Source organism: Poromitra crassiceps (genome assembly GCF_964638095.1).
Source record: "Poromitra crassiceps genome assembly, chromosome: 4".
Taxonomy (NCBI): domain Eukaryota; kingdom Metazoa; phylum Chordata; class Actinopteri; order Beryciformes; family Melamphaidae; genus Poromitra; species Poromitra crassiceps.
The window spans coordinates 62,222,069-62,240,529 of NC_139626.1; the positions used below are offsets into that span (position 1 = coordinate 62,222,069).

General features: G+C 45.3%; 1 protein-coding gene across 2 annotated transcripts in view; it reads right to left on the bottom strand.

Moving 5' to 3' along the window:
- Positions 1–1,078: 1,078 nt before the first annotated feature.
- actr2a (actin related protein 2a) overlaps positions 1,079–18,461 on the bottom strand; it is a 35,933-nt gene continuing 18,550 nt past the window's right edge. For both annotated transcript variants that reach the window (XM_083635425.1, XM_083635426.1), the window contains exons 5-9: positions 16,954–17,090; positions 14,716–14,865; positions 7,648–7,793; positions 4,885–5,017; positions 1,079–1,349 (exon numbers count right to left, since the gene is read on the bottom strand). In XM_083635425.1, coding sequence (XP_083491551.1) covers positions 1,179–1,349; positions 4,885–5,017; positions 7,648–7,793; positions 14,716–14,865; positions 16,954–17,090 — 737 coding nt within the window. In that variant the 3' untranslated portion in view covers positions 1,079–1,178. The remainder of the gene's footprint in view (positions 1,350–4,884; positions 5,018–7,647; positions 7,794–14,715; positions 14,866–16,953; positions 17,091–18,461) is intronic.

Below are 18,461 nucleotides of genomic sequence, written 5' to 3' on the forward strand. Positions count from 1 at the left end.
GATAATCCTCCAGGTTCTGTCCATGTGTTTAACTTCAGATGAATCTAGATAATCCTCCAGGTTCTGTCCATGTGTTTGACTTCAGATGAATCTAGATAATCCTCCAGGTTCCCTCCATGTGTTTGACTTCAGAGGAATCAAGGAAGTGGAAGTGTAAACATACAATCACTTTTTACTGCAGTTAAATAACGGTTTGAATCTCAATATCATCGTATCGCGGGCAAATATTGTGATATCGTCTGGGCATTCCCTGCCCAAGTTTTAAGCACTTCTTCAGCCTTATCCCCCAAACTCCTCCCCTCAGCCCCAGACACCTCCACCTATCCCCCAAACTCCTCCCCTCAGCCCCCGACACCTCCACCTATCCCCCAAACTCCTCCCCTCAGCCCCCGACACCACCTCCACCTATCCCCCAAACTCCTCCCCTCAGCCCCCGACACCACCTCCACCTATCCCCCAAACTCCTCCCCTCAGCCCCCGACACCGCCACCTATCCCCCAAACTCCTCCCCTCAGCCCCCGACACCTCCACCTATCCCCCAAACTCCTCCCCTCAGCCCCCGACACCTCCACCTATTCCCCAAACTCCTCCCCTCAGCCCCCGACACCACCTCCACCTATCCCCCAAACTCCTCCCCTCAGCCCCCGACACCACCTCCACCTATCCCCCAAACTCCTCCCCTCAGCCCCCGACACCGCCACCTATCCCCCAAACTCCTCCCCTCAGCCCCCGACACCGCCACCTATCCCCCAAACTCCTCCCCTCAGCCCCCGACACCTCCACCTATCCCCCAAACTCCTCCCCTCAGCCCCCGACACCACCTCCACCTATCCCCCAAACTCCTCCCCTCAGCCCCCGACACCACCTCCACCTATCCCCCAAACTCCTCCCCTCAGCCCCCGACACCACCTCGACCTCCACCTATCCCCCAAACTCCTCCCCTCAGCCCCCGACACCACCTCGACCTCCACCTATCCCCCAAACTCCTCCCCTCAGCCCCCGACACCACCTCGACCTCCACCTATCCCCCAAACTCCTCCCTTTCTTCCTGTTGAAAGTGTGTTCATCGTGGACAAAGGGTGTCGAGCGTCCAGATACGACAAGGTGAGCAACAGGTGACGGTGTAGATAGAGGGATGTGGGGGATGGGGGTGTTGTGTTGTTTGTTGTCCTTTGTTTTTATCTGACGGTGACGCCCAGCTTCTCCAGCACCCGCACGCCTTTCTCCTCGTACTCCTCCCTCGTCAGCCAGAAGTTGTCCTTGTCCTTCATGATGTCGGCCAGCACGGCCCCGCCCAGGAACACCATGTGTTTACGCCGCGGGGGGTCCTCGATACGGATCTTAAATTTCTGCACCGAAGACGAGAGAGAGAGACAGACAGACAGAGAGAGAGAGAGACAGACAGAAGCTGTGTTTCCATTACAGTTTTTCGCAAAATAATTGCGATATTTCTACAACTTCTTCAAAGTACAATTCCGACTTGGAGGCGTTTCCATTGAAGTTGTTTGAAGTCGGTGACGGCGCAAACACCTGGAACGCAATTCCCCGTTACCAGCAGCTGCCACAGTGATTAACGCACGGGGATCTGCCCCATACCCCGTCCCCAGCATGCTCAAATCCAACCCATAGTCAATGCAAATCACCACATGAAGTTACAACGCATCTAAACGAGCCTGATTATCAATTCAAAAGAAAATGAGTGGCAACATGTTGCTGGCTGCGGTGAATGCAGTGAGCGCAACAGACAGAGGAAAAAAGGTAATAAAACTGGTCCGATTTAGAGATGGAGGGGAAAAAAGTCAATTTCTCTCTTTGTCCATTTTCTGATGGATCAGTGTGAGGATTCGGGAAGGTTCAACAGTAATTAGCACTTACCAATCACGTTCAGCACTCGTCAAAGTGTTAGCATTGAGCCTAGTGTCACTCTATAGTGTATGCTAAAGTCAGTGTTAGCACTGAGCCTACTGACACAACATAGTGTATGCTAAAGTCACTGTTAGCATTGTGCCTAGTGCCTACTGACACTCAACATAGTGTATGCTAAAGTCAGTGTTAGCATTGTGCCTACTGACACTCAAGATAGTGTATGCTAAAGTCAGTGTTAGCATTGTGCCTACTGACACTGAAGATAGTGTATGCTAAAGTCAGTGTTAGCATTGTGCCTACTGACACTCAAGATAGTGTATGCTAAAGTCAGTGTTAGCATTGTGCCTACTGACACTCAAGATAGTGTATGCTAAAGTCAGTGTTAGCATTGTGCCTAATGACACTCAAGATAGTGTATGCTAAAGTCAGTGTTAGCATTGTGCCTAATGACACTCAAGATAGTGTATGCTAAAGTCAGTGTTAGCATTGTGCCTACTGACACTCAAGATAGTGTATGCTAAAGTCAGTGTTAGCATTGTGCCTACTGACACTGAAGATAGTGTATGCTAAAGTCAGTGTTAGCATTGTGCCTATTGACACTCAAGATAGTGTATGCTAAAGTCAGTGTTAGCATTGTGCCTATTGACACTCAAGATAGTGTATGCTAAAGTCAGTGTTAGCATTGTGCCTATTGACACTCAAGATAGTGTATGCTAAAGTCAGTGTTAGCATTGTGCCTATTGACACTCAAGATAGTGTATGCTAAAGTCAGTGTTAGCATTGTGCCTACAGTCACTCAAGATAGTGTATGCTAAAGTCAGTGTTAGCATTGTGCCTACTGACACTCAAGATAGTGTATGCTAAAGTCAGTGTTAGCATTGAGCCTACTGACACTGAAGATAGTGTATGCTAAAGTCAGTGTTAGCATTGTGCCTACTGACACTCAAGATAGTGTATGCTAAAGTCAGTGTTAGCATTGTGCCTAATGACACTCAAGATAGTGTATGCTAAAGTCAGTGTTAGCATTGTGCCTACTGAGACTGAAGATAGTGTATGCTAAAGTCAGTGTTAGCATTGTGCCGACTGACACTCAAGATAGTGTATGCTAAAGTCAGTGTTAGCATTGTGCCTACTGACACTCAACATAGTGTATGCTAAAGTCAGTGTTAGCATTGTGCCTCCTGACACTCAAGATAGTGTATGCTAAAGTCAGTGTTAGCATTGTGTCTACTGACACTCAAGATAGTGTATGCTAAAGTCAGTGTTAGCATTGTGCCTACTGACACTCAAGATAGTGTATGCTAAAGTCAGTGTTAGCATTGTGCCTACTGACACTGAAGATAGTGTATGCTAAAGTCAGTGTTAGCATTGTGCCTAATGACACTCAAGATAGTGTATGCTAAAGTCAGTGTTAGCATTGAGCCTACTGACACTCAAGATAGTGTATGCTTAAGTCAGTGTTAGCATTGTGCCTACTGACACTCACGATAGTGTATGCTAAAGTCAGTGTTAGCATTGTGCCTAATGACACTCAAGATAGTGTATGCTAAAGTCAGTGTTAGCATTGTGCCTACTGAGACTGAAGATAGTGTATGCTAAAGTCAGTGTTAGCATTGTGCCTACTGACACTGAAGATAGTGTATGCTAAAGTCAGTGTTAGCATTGAGCCTACTGACACTCAAGATAGTGTATGCTAAAGTCAGTGTTAGCATTGTGCCTACTGACACTCAAGATAGTGTATGCTAAAGTCAGTGTTAGCATTGTGCCTACTGACACTCAAGATAGTGTATGCTAAAGTCAGTGTTAGCATTGAGCCTACTGACACTCAAGATAGTGTATGCTTAAGTCAGTGTTAGCATTGTGCCTACTGACACTCACGATAGTGTATGCTAAAGTCAGTGTTAGCATTGTGCCTAATGACACTCAAGATAGTGTATGCTAAAGTCAGTGTTAGCATTGTGCCTACTGAGACTGAAGATAGTTTATGCTAAAGTCAGTGTTAGCATTGTGCCTACTGACACTGAAGATAGTGTATGCTAAAGTCAGTGTTAGCATTGTGCCTCCTGACACTCAAGATAGTGTATGCTAAAGTCAGTGTTAGCATTGAGCCTCCTGACACTCAAGATAGTGTATGCTAAAGTCAGTGTTAGCATTGTGCCTACTGACACTGAAGATAGTGTATGCTAAAGTCAGTGTTAGCATTGTGCCTACTGACACTCAAGATAGTGTATGCTAAAGTCAGTGTTAGCATTGAGCCGACTGACACTCAAGATAGTGTATGCTAAAGTCAGTGTTAGCATTGTGCCTACTGACACTCAAGATAGTGTATGCTAAAGTCAGTGTTAGCATTGTGCCTACTGACACTCAACATAGTGTATGCTAAAGTCAGTGTTAGCATTGTGCCTCCTGACACTCAAGATAGTGTATGCTAAAGTCAGTGTTAGCATTGTGCCTAATGACACTCAAGATAGTGTATGCTAAAGTCAGTGTTAGCATTGTGCCTACTGACACTGAAGAGTGTATGCTAAAGTCAGTGTTAGCATTGTGCCTAATGACACTCAAGATAGTGTATGCTAAAGTCAGTGTTAGCATTGTGCCTACTGACACTGAAGATAGTGTATGCTAAAGTCAGTGTTAGCATTGTGCCTATTGACACTCAAGATAGTGTATGCTAAAGTCAGTGTTAGCATTGTGCCTAATGACACTCAAGATAGTGTATGCTAAAGTCAGTGTTAGCATTGTGCCTAATGACACTCAAGATAGTGTATGCTAAAGTCAGTGTTAGCATTGTGCCTACTGACACTCAAGATAGTGTATGCTAAAGTCAGTGTTAGCATTGTGCCTACTGACACTCAAGATAGTGTATGCTGAAGTCAGTGTTAGCATTGAGCCTACAGTCACTGAACATAGTGTATGCTAAAGGGTTTTGCCCTGACCCCCTCCAGCGGTGGGTTTTGCCCTGACCCCCTCCAGAGGTGGGTTTTTCCCGGACCCCCTCCAGGGGTGGGTTTTGCCTACCGACAGTTTGTCCACGTCTCCTTTCAGCACCCTCTCCAGGTAGAGCTGCTTCAGCTCGCGCTCCAGGCGGGACGGCAGGCCGGGGTACATGGTGGAGCCTCCGGACAGGACGATGTGTTTGTAGAACTCCGACCTGACAGAGAGAGGGAGGGCCGAGGGTCATATACGTACAATTTAAACCAGGGGTGGGCAATTATTTTTCATGGGGGGCCACATGAGAAACCCAGATTGTTGCAGAGGGCCGAACAAATATTGTCATGCCATAACCCATGGATGGGCAACTTTGATGATAGAGAGGGCCACAACAAAATGTCCTCGCTCCCAGAGGGCCAGATTTTGCTGGGGGCCGAACGGCGCCAGCGCAAACAATTTGGGGCATTTGAAGGCAGGTTTAGAGGAATAACTCATTTTAAATTAACAGTTGTGATGTCATTATTCAGTCTTAACCACCAATATTTGATCCTTTTCTCACTCACTCCTATGTCACCACCTGCTCTCCCTGCAGGGCTTGAAATTAACTTTTTTGACCACCTGCCAATATGGCTGCTAGATTTTAAAATTACCAGGCAATTAGAATTTCCACTAGCCGAAATGTTTTTCTTGAAATAAACCAGAATATGAGTGGGTTAATGTAAGCATAAGTATCAGTAAGTGGCCCGGGATTCTCAAAGCCTGTGTTCAGGGTCACACGAACAAAAATGCACTCTTGAAGCTAAATAAATCCAAAACCAATGAGTTAGCCTAATTATTTTAGTTTTTACTTAAATGTAGAACAGTAATTTCTTACATATGAGATTACTTTTAGCCTTTTAGCCATAAAGAGTATTGAAAGACATTCCATATTCCAGAATGACATGAACATTTGGACACTTATTCAGCGGGTATCTTGCATGTTGCGTTCAGGTGCACTGTAAAAAAAAAAAAAAAAAATGCAATTCCAGCACGGGCCGCACAGCGGGCGCTCGCGGGCCACCAGTTGCCCAGGTCTGATTTAAACAGATCAAATAGAACTATAACGGCCGCACCACGGATATCTGCCTCCGGCAAAAAGTAAGCAGTCGACATCCATGTCTGTCCGTCGATTTTGACGTTTGAGCCAAATGTGTAGAAATTCCGCCAAGGCGTTACTGAGATATTGCCTTAACGAGCTTGATGAAAATGTCGTTCGTGAGGTCACAATGACCTTGAATCACCAAAATGTAATCACTTCATCCTTGAGTCCAAGTGGACGTTTGAGCCAAATGTGACAAAATTCCGTCAAGGCGTTCATGAGACATCGCGCTAACGAACATCGGACGGACAACCCGAAACCATAATGCTTCCTGTTCACCTCACTACTAAGCGGCAAATCTATCAGTGAGCTCCAGTCCCGACTTTGTCTCCTTAAACATATCAAATATCAGCACAAAATACATTTTCTTTTTTCTTCTTGTCAGTTTCAATAGAAAAATCACTTTCAGTCTTCACAAGCCCATAATGAACCCTGTATAAATGCAGACAAGGGTTTAATTGGAATATATTGCAAATACAACTCAAGAAAATTAGCTGATTGAAATCCACTCAATTACTACAAATGTAAACGTTTCTAGCCTGGGCTAAGTTAGTATTTACTAGACAAAGTTTCTTTTTTAAACACTCATGTTAGTTTCACTTTCATTTCAGAGATATGTTTGATCCAAAAAGAGTTTTATTTTAATTTGTATCACTTTTATCAAATGGCCTTATTTTTTTCAATTAAGCTCTTCCCCATGGGAAAGTCTTTTTCTGTCTCTGTTGGGTAATCGCTACAAATATCAAACACCAGACAGTAAAGAAGACATAAAATACACAAAGATACAACAACACGTTTGAATGAGGGTGTTACTACCTATCATTCACCAGACACTAGGGATGGGCATCGAATTTCGAATTTTCGAATAATCGTTGTTATTATCAAGGTCGACTTTTATTATTGAAAGTCGAAATTCGATTTTTTTTTTTTTTTTTTGTGAGTGAAATGTTGCATTGTCTCCCCTGATTCTAAGTATAGTCGAATCGCTTGGTTTGAGCAAGTAAAACAATTTTTATAAGCATTTTAAGCAAGGTTTATGGAAAAATGAATGGCGGATGAAATCCCATGAAGAGGGAGAGGGGGTGACTTTGGCACCCCTTTGGCACTCAGACCTGAGCCTACTAAATATTTAATGAACCACTCATGATTGTCAAAACGGTTTTTTATTTTCGAAAATGTCAATGTCATGTAACATGTTCTTTACTTCAGTGGTGCAATGCTTGTTTGAGCTAAAAATCCACAGCAGAAGCTTTTTATATTAATTAATAAAGCCTTAGACTTAGAATCAGGGGAGACAATGCAACATTTCACTCACACATTTTACATTTTTTTTTTTTTTTCGAATTTCGATTAAAAGTCGACTTTGGCCAGCGAATTTCGAATAGTGTTTTTGCTAGAAATGCCCATCCCTACCAGACACTGCACACTGCACAGACAGACAAGACTAATGGCTGAGGGATTTAACCTGGAACTTGGAAATCAAACTGCATATCCAGCCGGTCAAAGGCTAAATCTGCTCAACTGAGTGAAACGGGATGAGAACAGAGACAGAGACAGAGAGAGAGAGAGAGAGAGAGAGAGAGAGAGAGAGAGAGAGAGAGAGAGAGAGAGAGAGAAGAGAGACAGAGACAGAGAGAGAGAGACAGAGACAGAGAGGGGGGAGAGGGAGAACCATGGAGGGATGGAGAAGGAGAAGAGAGAGGTTCTGGTACCTGGTGTCGATGTCTGCGGCCTGGATGGTGTTGAAGAGCAGCTCGGCCACGCCCACGCCCTCCACGTTGATGAGGTGGGGCTGGAACAGAGCCTCAGGGGCTTCGAACCGCTCACCTCCCACCTTGATCACCCTGCCATCAGGGAGCTGGAGACACACACACACACACACACACACACACACACACACACACACACACACACAGACCACAAAGATTTACTCGAGCATGTGAAAATTTGCTCGATCAAAACAACAACAAAAGCAACGTGCATTCCGTCAGTAGGACGGTGTTTTCAAATCATTTTTCAATGATCCTCCAGAGGGCGCAATGCTATCACTGTAGCAGACTGTTCAGTGTTTGGTATGCGAGGCTCAAGTTCAAGTTGATTGGTATGTCCCAGAAGGGCACTTTGGGTTGCAGCAGCAAAACATAAACACATATTAACAACATCATCCTGGATACAAACATAAAGTGCAGACACAGTTAAAGGAACACTCCGCCCATTTTCAACCAGCTTTGTATCATTAGAACATCAGTAGTATATCAGAAAACTGTAAACGGTTTTGAAGTCTGTCATTTAATTTGACAGTTATTGAGTGTTAAAGTGTGGACCAGTGACATCACTGGTCCACACTAACTCAAATTAATAACTCATTAACTCAAATCAACTCTCAATAACTGTCAGACTATTCATCATTCATCTAGTTTGACAGTTATTGAGAGTTGATTTGAGTTAATGAGTTATTAATTTGAGTTAGTGTGGACCAGTGATGTCACTGGTCCACACTTTAACACTCAATAGCTGTCAAATTAAATGACAGACTTCAAAACCGTTTACAGTTTTCTGATATACTACTGATGTTCTAATGATACAAAGCTGGTTGAAAATGGGCAGAGTGTTCCTTTAAACACAATATAAGTACAAAGTAGCAGTTTAAAGTGCCAGTGTGGTTTAAAGTGACCAGTGCAAAGTGCAAGGCTGTAGGCCAGAGTGGTCGTTTTAACACTCAGCGCTACACAGTTACAAGAAATAATAAAAAAAAAAGCTACAATAATACATATTGTATAAAAGAACGCAGAAGACCAAAGAAGATTCACAGTTAGCTACATACATATGTATGCCAGTATAAGATGAGTTCAACCAAACTGAACATCATCATCATAAAGGCCGGTATACCTTCTAGTCTCGCTGGTATTTAGGGCTTTAATGGAAACAGACTTAAAAATTAATTTTTGTACCTGTTTTTCCTAGCCAGGGGAGCACGTAGCCGGAGGCCGGAGGGGAGCGGCTCATACTCTGAGCTCAGCGGATGGACATCGTCTGAGCGGATGGCCCTGGTTTTTTCAGCACCCGTTTGTTAAAAATCTGGTCTAGGCTCCTAAAATGGACTCTGGCTATTTTTGAAGCCGTCTTCACTATCTTCCCGAGGGAGTCCTTGTCTTTGGTGCAGAGGTTACCGTACCAACAGACAATAGAGAAGGAGATGACAGACTCAATAAAGGCGTTATAGAACAGCTTCATCAGGGTCCTGTCGACCTGGAACTTTCCAAGTTTCCTGAGACAGAAAAGGTTGACCTTTTTTTCACAGCATGTGAATGAATGAATGAATGAATGAATGAATGAATGTCAGTGTTTTGATCGAATTTCAACTTGCTGTCGATTAGTGTGTGCCTAGATATTTATATTCAGTGACCAGGTCAACTGTCTGACCGTCTACAATACTTCCCTGGGGAACAGGGGGAGAACGTCTAAAATCAATACACATCCCTTTCGTTTTGGAAACGTCGAGCTGTAGAAAAAGGCATCCTCACACCAGCTTACAAAGTCGTCAATGACCTGGCCGTGGCCAACTTCATTATCGTCGAGCGGGCTGACGATAATAGAATCGTCGGCATACTTGATAATAAATCTGTCAGCAGAGCGGCTGCGACAATCATTGGTATACAAGGTGTACAGAAAAGCAGATCAAACACACAACCCTGAGGCGAGCCGGTGGAGGTTGATAATAAACTAGACAGAATCTTATTTACCCTAACGTGTTGAGATCTGTTAGTAAGGACATCTAAAATCCAGCCAACAAGACATGAATCCAGACCAAAGGAGCACGTACGTTTTTGGACAAGAACATGGGGCTGAATGGTATTGAATGCAGATGAGAAGACAACAAAAGGCAATGTGGCGTGATTCTTCCTGCCTTCAAGATGCTTGTAAAGGAGGTTCAGTAAGGTGGCTGTTGCGTCTTGTACGCCTCTTTTCGCTCGATAAGCAAACTGAAAGGGGTCGAGCAGGCTCCTCGTTTTTATTAGGAGTTCTGCTTTTATCAACTTCTCAAACTGCTTCATAACCAGTGAGGTTAGGGCAACTGGCCTGAAATCATTTAGAGTCTTGGGGTTTATGCCCTTGGCAATAGGAACTAGAGCCAAGGGCTGATAATATCGGTCCACCGATATTATCGGCCGATATTGGCTGATAACCGATATATCGGTATCGGCCGATATGTTGGCCGATATATTTTTATTTTGTATTTTTTAAGTTATAGACAGCATGTTGTGTATATTTGATCTTTTTTCTTAACTCAAGTTATATTTTATATTTGTTCTATTTGTGTTTTTGTATTTCTAGTTATTTATCATTATTAAATTCCCAGTTCAGTTTACTGTTTTATTGCATTGATGTCATTTTGGACAATAAAGTGTATTGATAAGCTGTAAAATATCCTCCCTACATTACATATCTCAAGTCATGTCAAGTCATATCTTTGTCAAGTGTTTGATATTTGAGGGATCATTGCAAAATAATTGTGTAATATAATGTGTATATTTAATATAAGGATATCGGCCGATATATCGATATCGGAATTTTTTTACTCCCTAATATCGGTATCGGCATCGGCCTCCAAAATCCAATATCGGTCGGGCTCTAATATGAACAGTGGACTGTTTCCATAGGGCTCTGTGTTTGTCCCCTCGAGAGTTGCCGTAGAACAGGATGTGTCTGGGGAACGAGTGCGAAGCTTCCGTTGTTGACGAGTGTCCTAGCTGTCTGAGAATGAATGTGGAAGCGTGTTATAACGTTACAGGCTGACTCTCTCGTTTATCGTTTTATTAACAAAGTGTAAGTAATAGGCGGACCCGAACACTCGGCTACATCGCTATAGCCCCTTTTCAGACAAGTCATGAGATGCTCTGTCACTTGAACAGTGTTCATTGGGATAAATTGGCTGCTGTATAAATAAAGGTTTTATTGAGGAAAATCACATTTTGGTATAGTTTGGATTTTTTTTTTTTTTTTAATTACAATTAATGGATTGATTGATCGTTAACCTTATCAATGATCGATTCCGGAATTTGTGAAAAATGTGCATCCCTAAAGACGTGTGCCTTAAGAGTAGACATGAGTCTGACTCAAGACGTGTGCCTTAATAAGAGTAGACATGAGTCTGGGCCCTATCTTCGCAAAAGCGGTAATTTAGCGTTTGCGCTCGTTTAACGCCGTGCGTAATGCAAATTGGGGGCGGGCACAAGCGCATGCCTGTTATAATTGTACTGGGCATCGGTGTGCCACATGCCAAAGCAGGCGTTTCAGCGCTAAAATGTTGGGATAGATGGCGTTATCCTCTCGTCAGCAGCTCGCAATTACTTTGCGCTAAGAGCTTTGAAGCTTTGTCGCACCTTATTTGGTGGTGCAGTGGTAAGCGCTGTCGCCTCACAGCTCGAAGGTCCTGGGTTCGATTCCCACCTGGGACGCTGTGGGCGCTGGAGTTGTGACCCCCCCATATCATTATCTTCAGTGCCTACTGCCCAGGTGGGCTATCTCGTCGAAAGGGCCTTTCTGTGTGGAGTTTGCATGTTCTCCCCGTACCCCTCAGGGGGTTCCTCCGTACATAACCCCCCACTAAAAACATGCAGAAGATCGTCATCCGACTAGTGACGACAACATCTGAAGTTGGTCCAATGATGGTCCAATGAAGGTCCCCTGGCGCTGGAAAGAAATAGCGACCACTGCTCCTGGCCTGCCCCCTGGAGGAAAGGACAAGCCTGGATGGGTCAAATGCAGAGGACATATTTCACCGGCCACCGTCAGCATGAGTGTGTGTAGTGGCCGCATGCATGTGTTGTAGTGTGTTCGTGTGACAATAAAGACGGGCTGCCGTCTGAAATCGTTAGAAAAAGAAAAGAAAAGGACCTCTTACACGCTAAATACCTCGCTGTGCTGGAGCGCACCATAATCTCTGTGCTGTGCAGTGCAGTGCAAAGACAAATTCCTTTTGGATATGTCATTACGCACAGCCTTGCCACGCCAGGACATCAAATTCTGCTGCTAAAATTGGGTATTAGCAGATAATTCAGTGAGGCAATCAACTATAACTCACTGAGAAACTTTTATCACATCGCAAAGAGGGAAATTAATTGAGAAAACCTGTTGGACAATGGACATAGGCTATTTACCTTCACCTATCCCATAACCCGGAGGGTCGTTGGCACCACAGACGATCTGTCAACAAGCTCCCTCTGTCCTCGCACGAGTGAGTCCACTCTATTACGCATGGAGAGAATTACAGCATATTGCATGCCTCGCGCAAACAGCCATTGCGAGACGGGAATCTGATTGGTTTTGATTGACGTAATGCCCAGCATTGCCTGGCCACGCCTGTGAATAATTCTGGTACTTAAGACTGCCCAAATCCCGTTTGCGCAGGCATTTTGGGGGCGCAGATGATTTTGGCACGGCTCTAATTTGCGTCTGCGGTACGTGCCGTGAACGTTTCCGCTTTTCTTTTCTTTTAGTTCAAATACCTGGGTATTCAGTGCACCTATTTAATAATGTATGCCAAGAAAATGACAAAAATCACCTAGTACTATCAAATTTCTACCCCATTTCAACCAATCATATCACGACATGGCAGCTGTCAATCAAATCTTCATTTCAGGATAATTTTCTCTTCCAAATGAAGGAGAAAATGGCGCGTAGTGACTGTAATCTGGCAGAATTTCTAGCCCATTAACTAACTACTAACTTGGCCAATTGTATGAAACATACAAAATAACGCGCACGGTAATGTCTAAGAATGCAAAGAAATGTAACTGGCTCTCAAACTCGCATTCCAGGAATATTTTATTTACCGCAATAGAGTAACTGGCACGCGCCTCAGAGAGCCTGGTTGTCAGGGGTCGCACCTCGGAGATTCCAGGCCGACGGGCTGCACTCTCCGCCCCGCAACACGAAGGCAGCCGGCTGCCTGCGGCTCGCTGAGCTCCACTCAGCCACTAACCTCGCGTCACCAGGCTCTTCGCGAGGGGAGCGCCACAACACGACTGAATCCCACTCGATTTGGAGGCGGAACACGCCAGGATTGGCCAAAGCCCAATCCAGTTGTAAACCATGGCCTCCCGGGGCTTATTGCTTCATTTGAAACCTAGCTTATTTCCTGTCAGCAATTGTATTTTTTATTAAAAAAAAATAATGTTAATTGATTTTTCTCCCCAATTGTAATGTTTCCCCCTGCTGCCCCGGTCGCTGCTCCACCCTCTGCCGATCTGGGGAGAGCCGAGACTAGCACCATGCTTCCTCCGACACATGCGCAGTTGCCAGCCGCTTCTTTACACCCGACAGGGGGAGCTTCACCGGCAGGACGTAGCACGTGGGAGGATCATGGTATTCCCACCCCGACCAGGCGCCCCGGCCGACCAGAGGAGGCACTAGTGCAGCGACCAGGGCACAATACCCCCAATCCAGCTTCCCTCCCCCAGACACAGCCAATCATGCCTGTATGGACGCCAGACCAAGCTGGAGGTAACACGTGGATGCGAACCACTGACCTAAAAATATGGACAGAGCTATCCCATTGATTTTGGTCTCCCGTTTGGAGTTGATTCGTTGGCCGTCGCCATCTTGATTTTTCATCAGCAGAGTGAGAGGGAATGGGGTTGAGTCCTTGCGCCGATCACGTGAGATAGGGCTGTCACTTTTTATTCGAAATTCGAATTTAACTTCCAATGTGGGGGAGGAGGGCATGTTCGAATGTATAATTGACCTGTTCGATTTTTTTTTTTTTTTTTTTATTAACCAAAATTAACCAACTGCTGCTTGCTGGTAATGTTAATCCCATGTCAGAAAAAGTCTCCAGATTTGTCGCGTTAGTCTCTTCTGAGAAAGATTGTCTCCAGGGTCTGAAAAGTTGTCTCGAGTGGGATGCAGCCAAGTTTGTGAGGCAGTGTTGTGACTGTGAGCGTCCAAGCTAACACAGCAGCGGAGAGGAGCTGACTGACTGGACCATGACAGATGAGGAATTCTTTTAATATTTTATATTATATTATATATATTTAAACGATGTAACCGGCAGGCGCGGACTGCATAATCGGGCACGTCGGGCCGATGCCCGGTGGCCTGGCCTGAATTTCTTATTTTATTTTTTTAATTAATTCACCAAAAAACTTATATATTATTCGAACATTTTGCGGGCAATTAAAGTTCGTTCGAACTTTATTTGGGGAAAAAGTGACAGCCCTAACGTGAGATGGGGGTTTCCCAGAGCCGCAGCTCCGCCTGCTATTGGTCCGTGATCGGCAAGCTGCGAGATCACTGGACAGGCGATCTGTCAATCACCGCCTTTTATATCATCTATTTTACTCCAAATGGGCGAGTTATATAAAAATTACCCGCCTACAGTTGTTATGAAAAGGTGAAATTAGCTATATAGACCAAAACCGTGTTTTGCCCCAGACTGGAAAGATGTTTAATCCTGTTACAAAGTCGGGCATTTTACCATGCCTACTGCCCCCCCCCCCCCCGCCCCCCCCCCCCCCCTCCCCCAGTGGCCATTCGAGGAACTACAGCTTTTGACTTCACTTCCGTGTCATCAGATCAAAGCCGGGGGGGTTGGCCACTGGTGCGAACCTGCGACCCTCGTGTTGGGAGGCAGGAAATCTACCGCTACACTAACCTGGTGGCTCTTTCCTGTCAGCTAGTGCATTAGCAAACACTGCAACAGGAAGTAAGCCAGGGTCCATTTAGAATGTTTATGTGGTCAAGTTGAAAGCGTCTATAATGATGATGATCAGACTGACCGTGTAGGCCTCCACCAGCACGGTGGTCTCCAGAGCCAGCTTCTGCTCCTGCTCAATGTTGTAGCCCACGTAGCACAGCTTCTCCTTCATCATCCTCACCGTCTCAAAGTCCGCCGAGTGGTTGAAGGCGTAGCCCCTCAGCAACAGCAGCTGACAGCACAGACACACACACACACACACACAGACAGACAGACAGACAGACAGACAGGACAGACACACAGACAGACAGACAGACACACAGACAGACACACAGACAGGACAGAGCAAAGTTAGACCCAACTAAGTCACAGAGTCAAGGCTCGGCCGATAATCGGCCGTTTCAACATTAACCGATTAATACTATCGGTTAAACGGTTAAGAAAATGTTGCACGTGCCCTTTAACACGTGCTATGCCATGTGGGTGGGCGACGCAAATGCAAGTAAAAATGTCACCGGTTGCATCAGTGGGGAGAGTGCCTCATAATCATGTTGTTGTTGTTGTTTCCCTGCATAGTGCATTAGTGCATTGATCATTGTGGTTGAAAACATTACTTTACTTTTTCTTCACTGGCTCATTGTAAGGTTGCTGGTACCTAAGGAGGTAGCGTGTGATGTCAGGTCGCTGGTACCTTGATGAGGTAGCGTGTGATGTAAGGTTGATGATACCTGAGGAGGTACCATGTGAGGTCATGTTGCTGGTACCTTGATGAGGTAGCGTGTGAGGTCATGTTGCTGGTACCTTGATGAGGTAGCGTGTGAGGTCATGTTGCTGGTACCTTGATGAGGTAGCGTGTGAGGTCATGTTGCTGGTACCTTGATGAGTTAGCCTGTGAGGTCATGTTGCTGGTACCTTGATGAGTTAGCCTGTGAGGTCATGTTGCTGGTACCTTGATGAGGTAGCGTGTGAGGTCATGTTGCTGGTACCTTGATGAGGTAGCGTGTGAGGTCATGTTGCTGGTACCTTGATGAGGTAGCCTGTGAGGTCATGTTGCTGGTACCTTGATGAGTTAGCCTGTGAGGTCATGTTGCTGGTACCTTGATGAGGTAGCCTGTGAGGTCATGTTGCTGGTACCTTGATGAGTTAGCCTGTGAGGTCATGTTGCTGGTACCTTGATGAGGTAGCCTGTGAGGTCATGTTGCTGGTACCTTGATGAGGTAGCCTGTGAGGTCATGTTGCTGGTACCTTGATGAGGTAGTCTGTGAGGTCATGTTGCTGGTACCTTGATGAGGTAGCGTGTGAGGTCATGTTGCTGGTACCTTGATGAGGTAGCATGTGAGGTCATGTTGATGGTACCTTGATGAGGTCATGTTGCTGGTACCTTGATGAGGTAGCGTGTGATGTCATGTTGATGGTACCTTGATGAGGTAGCATGTGATGTCATGTTGATGGTACCTTGATGAGGTAGTGTGTGAGGTCATGTTGCTGGTACCTTGATGAGGTAGCATGTGAGGTCATGTTGATGGCACCTTGATGAGGTCATGTTGCTGGTACCTTGATGAGGTAGCGTGTGATGTCATGTTGATGGTACCTTGATGAGGTAGCATGTGAGGTCATGTTGATGGTACCTTGATGAGGTCATGTTGCTGGTACCTTGATGAGGTAGCATGTGATGTCATGTTGATGGTACCTTGATGAGGTAGCATGTGATGTCATGTTGATGGTACCTTGATGAGGTCATGTTGCTGGTACCTTGATGAGGTAGCGTGTGATGTCATGTTGATGGTACCTTGATGAGGTAGTCTGTGATGTCATGTTGCTGGTACCTTGATGAGGTAGCCTGTGAGGTCATGTTGCTGGTACCTTGATGAGGTAGCATGTGATGTTATGTTGATGGTACCTTGATGAGGTCATGTTGCTGGTACCTTGATGAGGCCGCGTGTGATGTCAGGTCGCTGGTACCTTGATGAGGTAGCATGTGATGTCATGTTGCTGGTACCTTGATGAGGTAGCGTGTGAGGTCATGTTGCTGGTACCTTGATGAGGTAGCATGTGATGTCATGTTGATGGTACCTTGATGAGGTCATGTTGCTGGTACCTTGATGAGGTAGCGTGTGATGTCAGGTCGCTGGTACCTTGATGAGGTAGTGTGTGAGGTCAGGTCGCTGGTACCTTGATGAGGTAGCATGTGATGTCATGTTGCTGGTACCTTGATGAGGTAGCGTGTGAGGTCATGTTGATGGTCCCTTGATGAGGTAGCGTGTGAGGTCATGTTGCTGGTACCTTGATGAGGTAGCGTGTGAGGTCATGTTGCTGGTACCTTGATGAGGTAGCGTGTGATGTCGCGGCCGGCGATGTCCAGGCGGCGGGTGAGGTGGGGCAGGGAGAAGCCTTCGTACACCGGACAGATGTGAGTGACGCCGTCGCCCGAGTCCACCACCACTCCAGTCAGCAGGCCTTAAAACAACACACACAGCCAGTGCTCATCACAAGAACACACACAGCCAGCGCTCATCACAACATACACCAACAGAGTGTGGGATCATCTCAAAGCCCAAATAGGGATGAAACGATAACCGGTTTTTAATAACCATGATAAAATTCCTTACAATAACCGTACCGTTTCAAATTTTCATTATCATTAAAACCGTGGTACCATGATTACAGTGCTTTGAAAAACATGGTAAATACTGTCCATCATCAACCAAAGTTGGCAACCGTCTCCCAGATGCAAACGTGCGGCCTTGGAGGAATGATTTCAGTGAGTGTATCAATCCTTTTTGGGTCTGAGTTTTCAATATCAAACGTAAAAATTATTTCAGTGAGTCTCTCAGTGCTTTTTGAACATTTTCAGCAATTTTTTTTACGAATACAATAACCTGATCATTTTGGTCACGATAATTGTTAGGGCTGGCACGGATCACGGATAATCCGTGACCCGTACGGATCAGCCCCCACGGTTCGGAACGCGGTTCGGAACGTCAATGCCCCCCCCCCCCCGTTTCATTTCATTTAACGTTTAACGTTAGTGTATGAGAACGCCTGCAGCCCAGCCAGACACAGAGAGGCATCATCATGGCAAGCACAAGTGAGCTTCCTCATCCCTTGTCACCGCTGTAAAGTCTCTCTGAAGGCTGTGGCTAGTGGCTACTAAAGACAACAAACTTATTTCAACACCTCTGAAAAAGCACAGGAATGCGAGCAGCGTGTTGCGGGCTGCACAAGATAACGAGAGCCACAACACACACACGCGCGCGCGCGCACACTTTTCACGAACACATTATCACCGGACGGTGAAATGTTGCCTTGGACACATAACAACAAAACAACACGTGGGGCCACCGAGTAGCTTAACGTAGCATCAACGTTATGTTTTCCAGACTCACCCGGTCTGGTCTGTACCCGTGTCAAGTGACTACGTTAGCAAGCAACAGCCAGGAAGTTAGGCGCAGTGCCACCTAAAACAGGAAGTTGGGTTGTTCTGCCTTCAGAGTAAAAGCATAAATTGTGTCATGAGAAAAAAATATTTTTTGAGCTGTGCAGGGCAACAAATGGTTAGAGAAGTATAATAGTATTAAAAAATCAAATCGAAAATCTAATTTTGAGAGAAAAAATCTGATATAGCCTATATATATATTTTTTGCTGATCCGAAAAATCCGTGATCCGTGGCTCAAAATCCGTCACGCGATCCGATCCGTGGGTTTTCTGATCCGTGCCAGCCCTAATAATTGTGATGTGAAATTTTCATACCGTTACATCTCTAAGCCCCAAATATGATTTCCACACCGAGGTCACGGGAAAGAAATAGGATAAATGACACATTATCA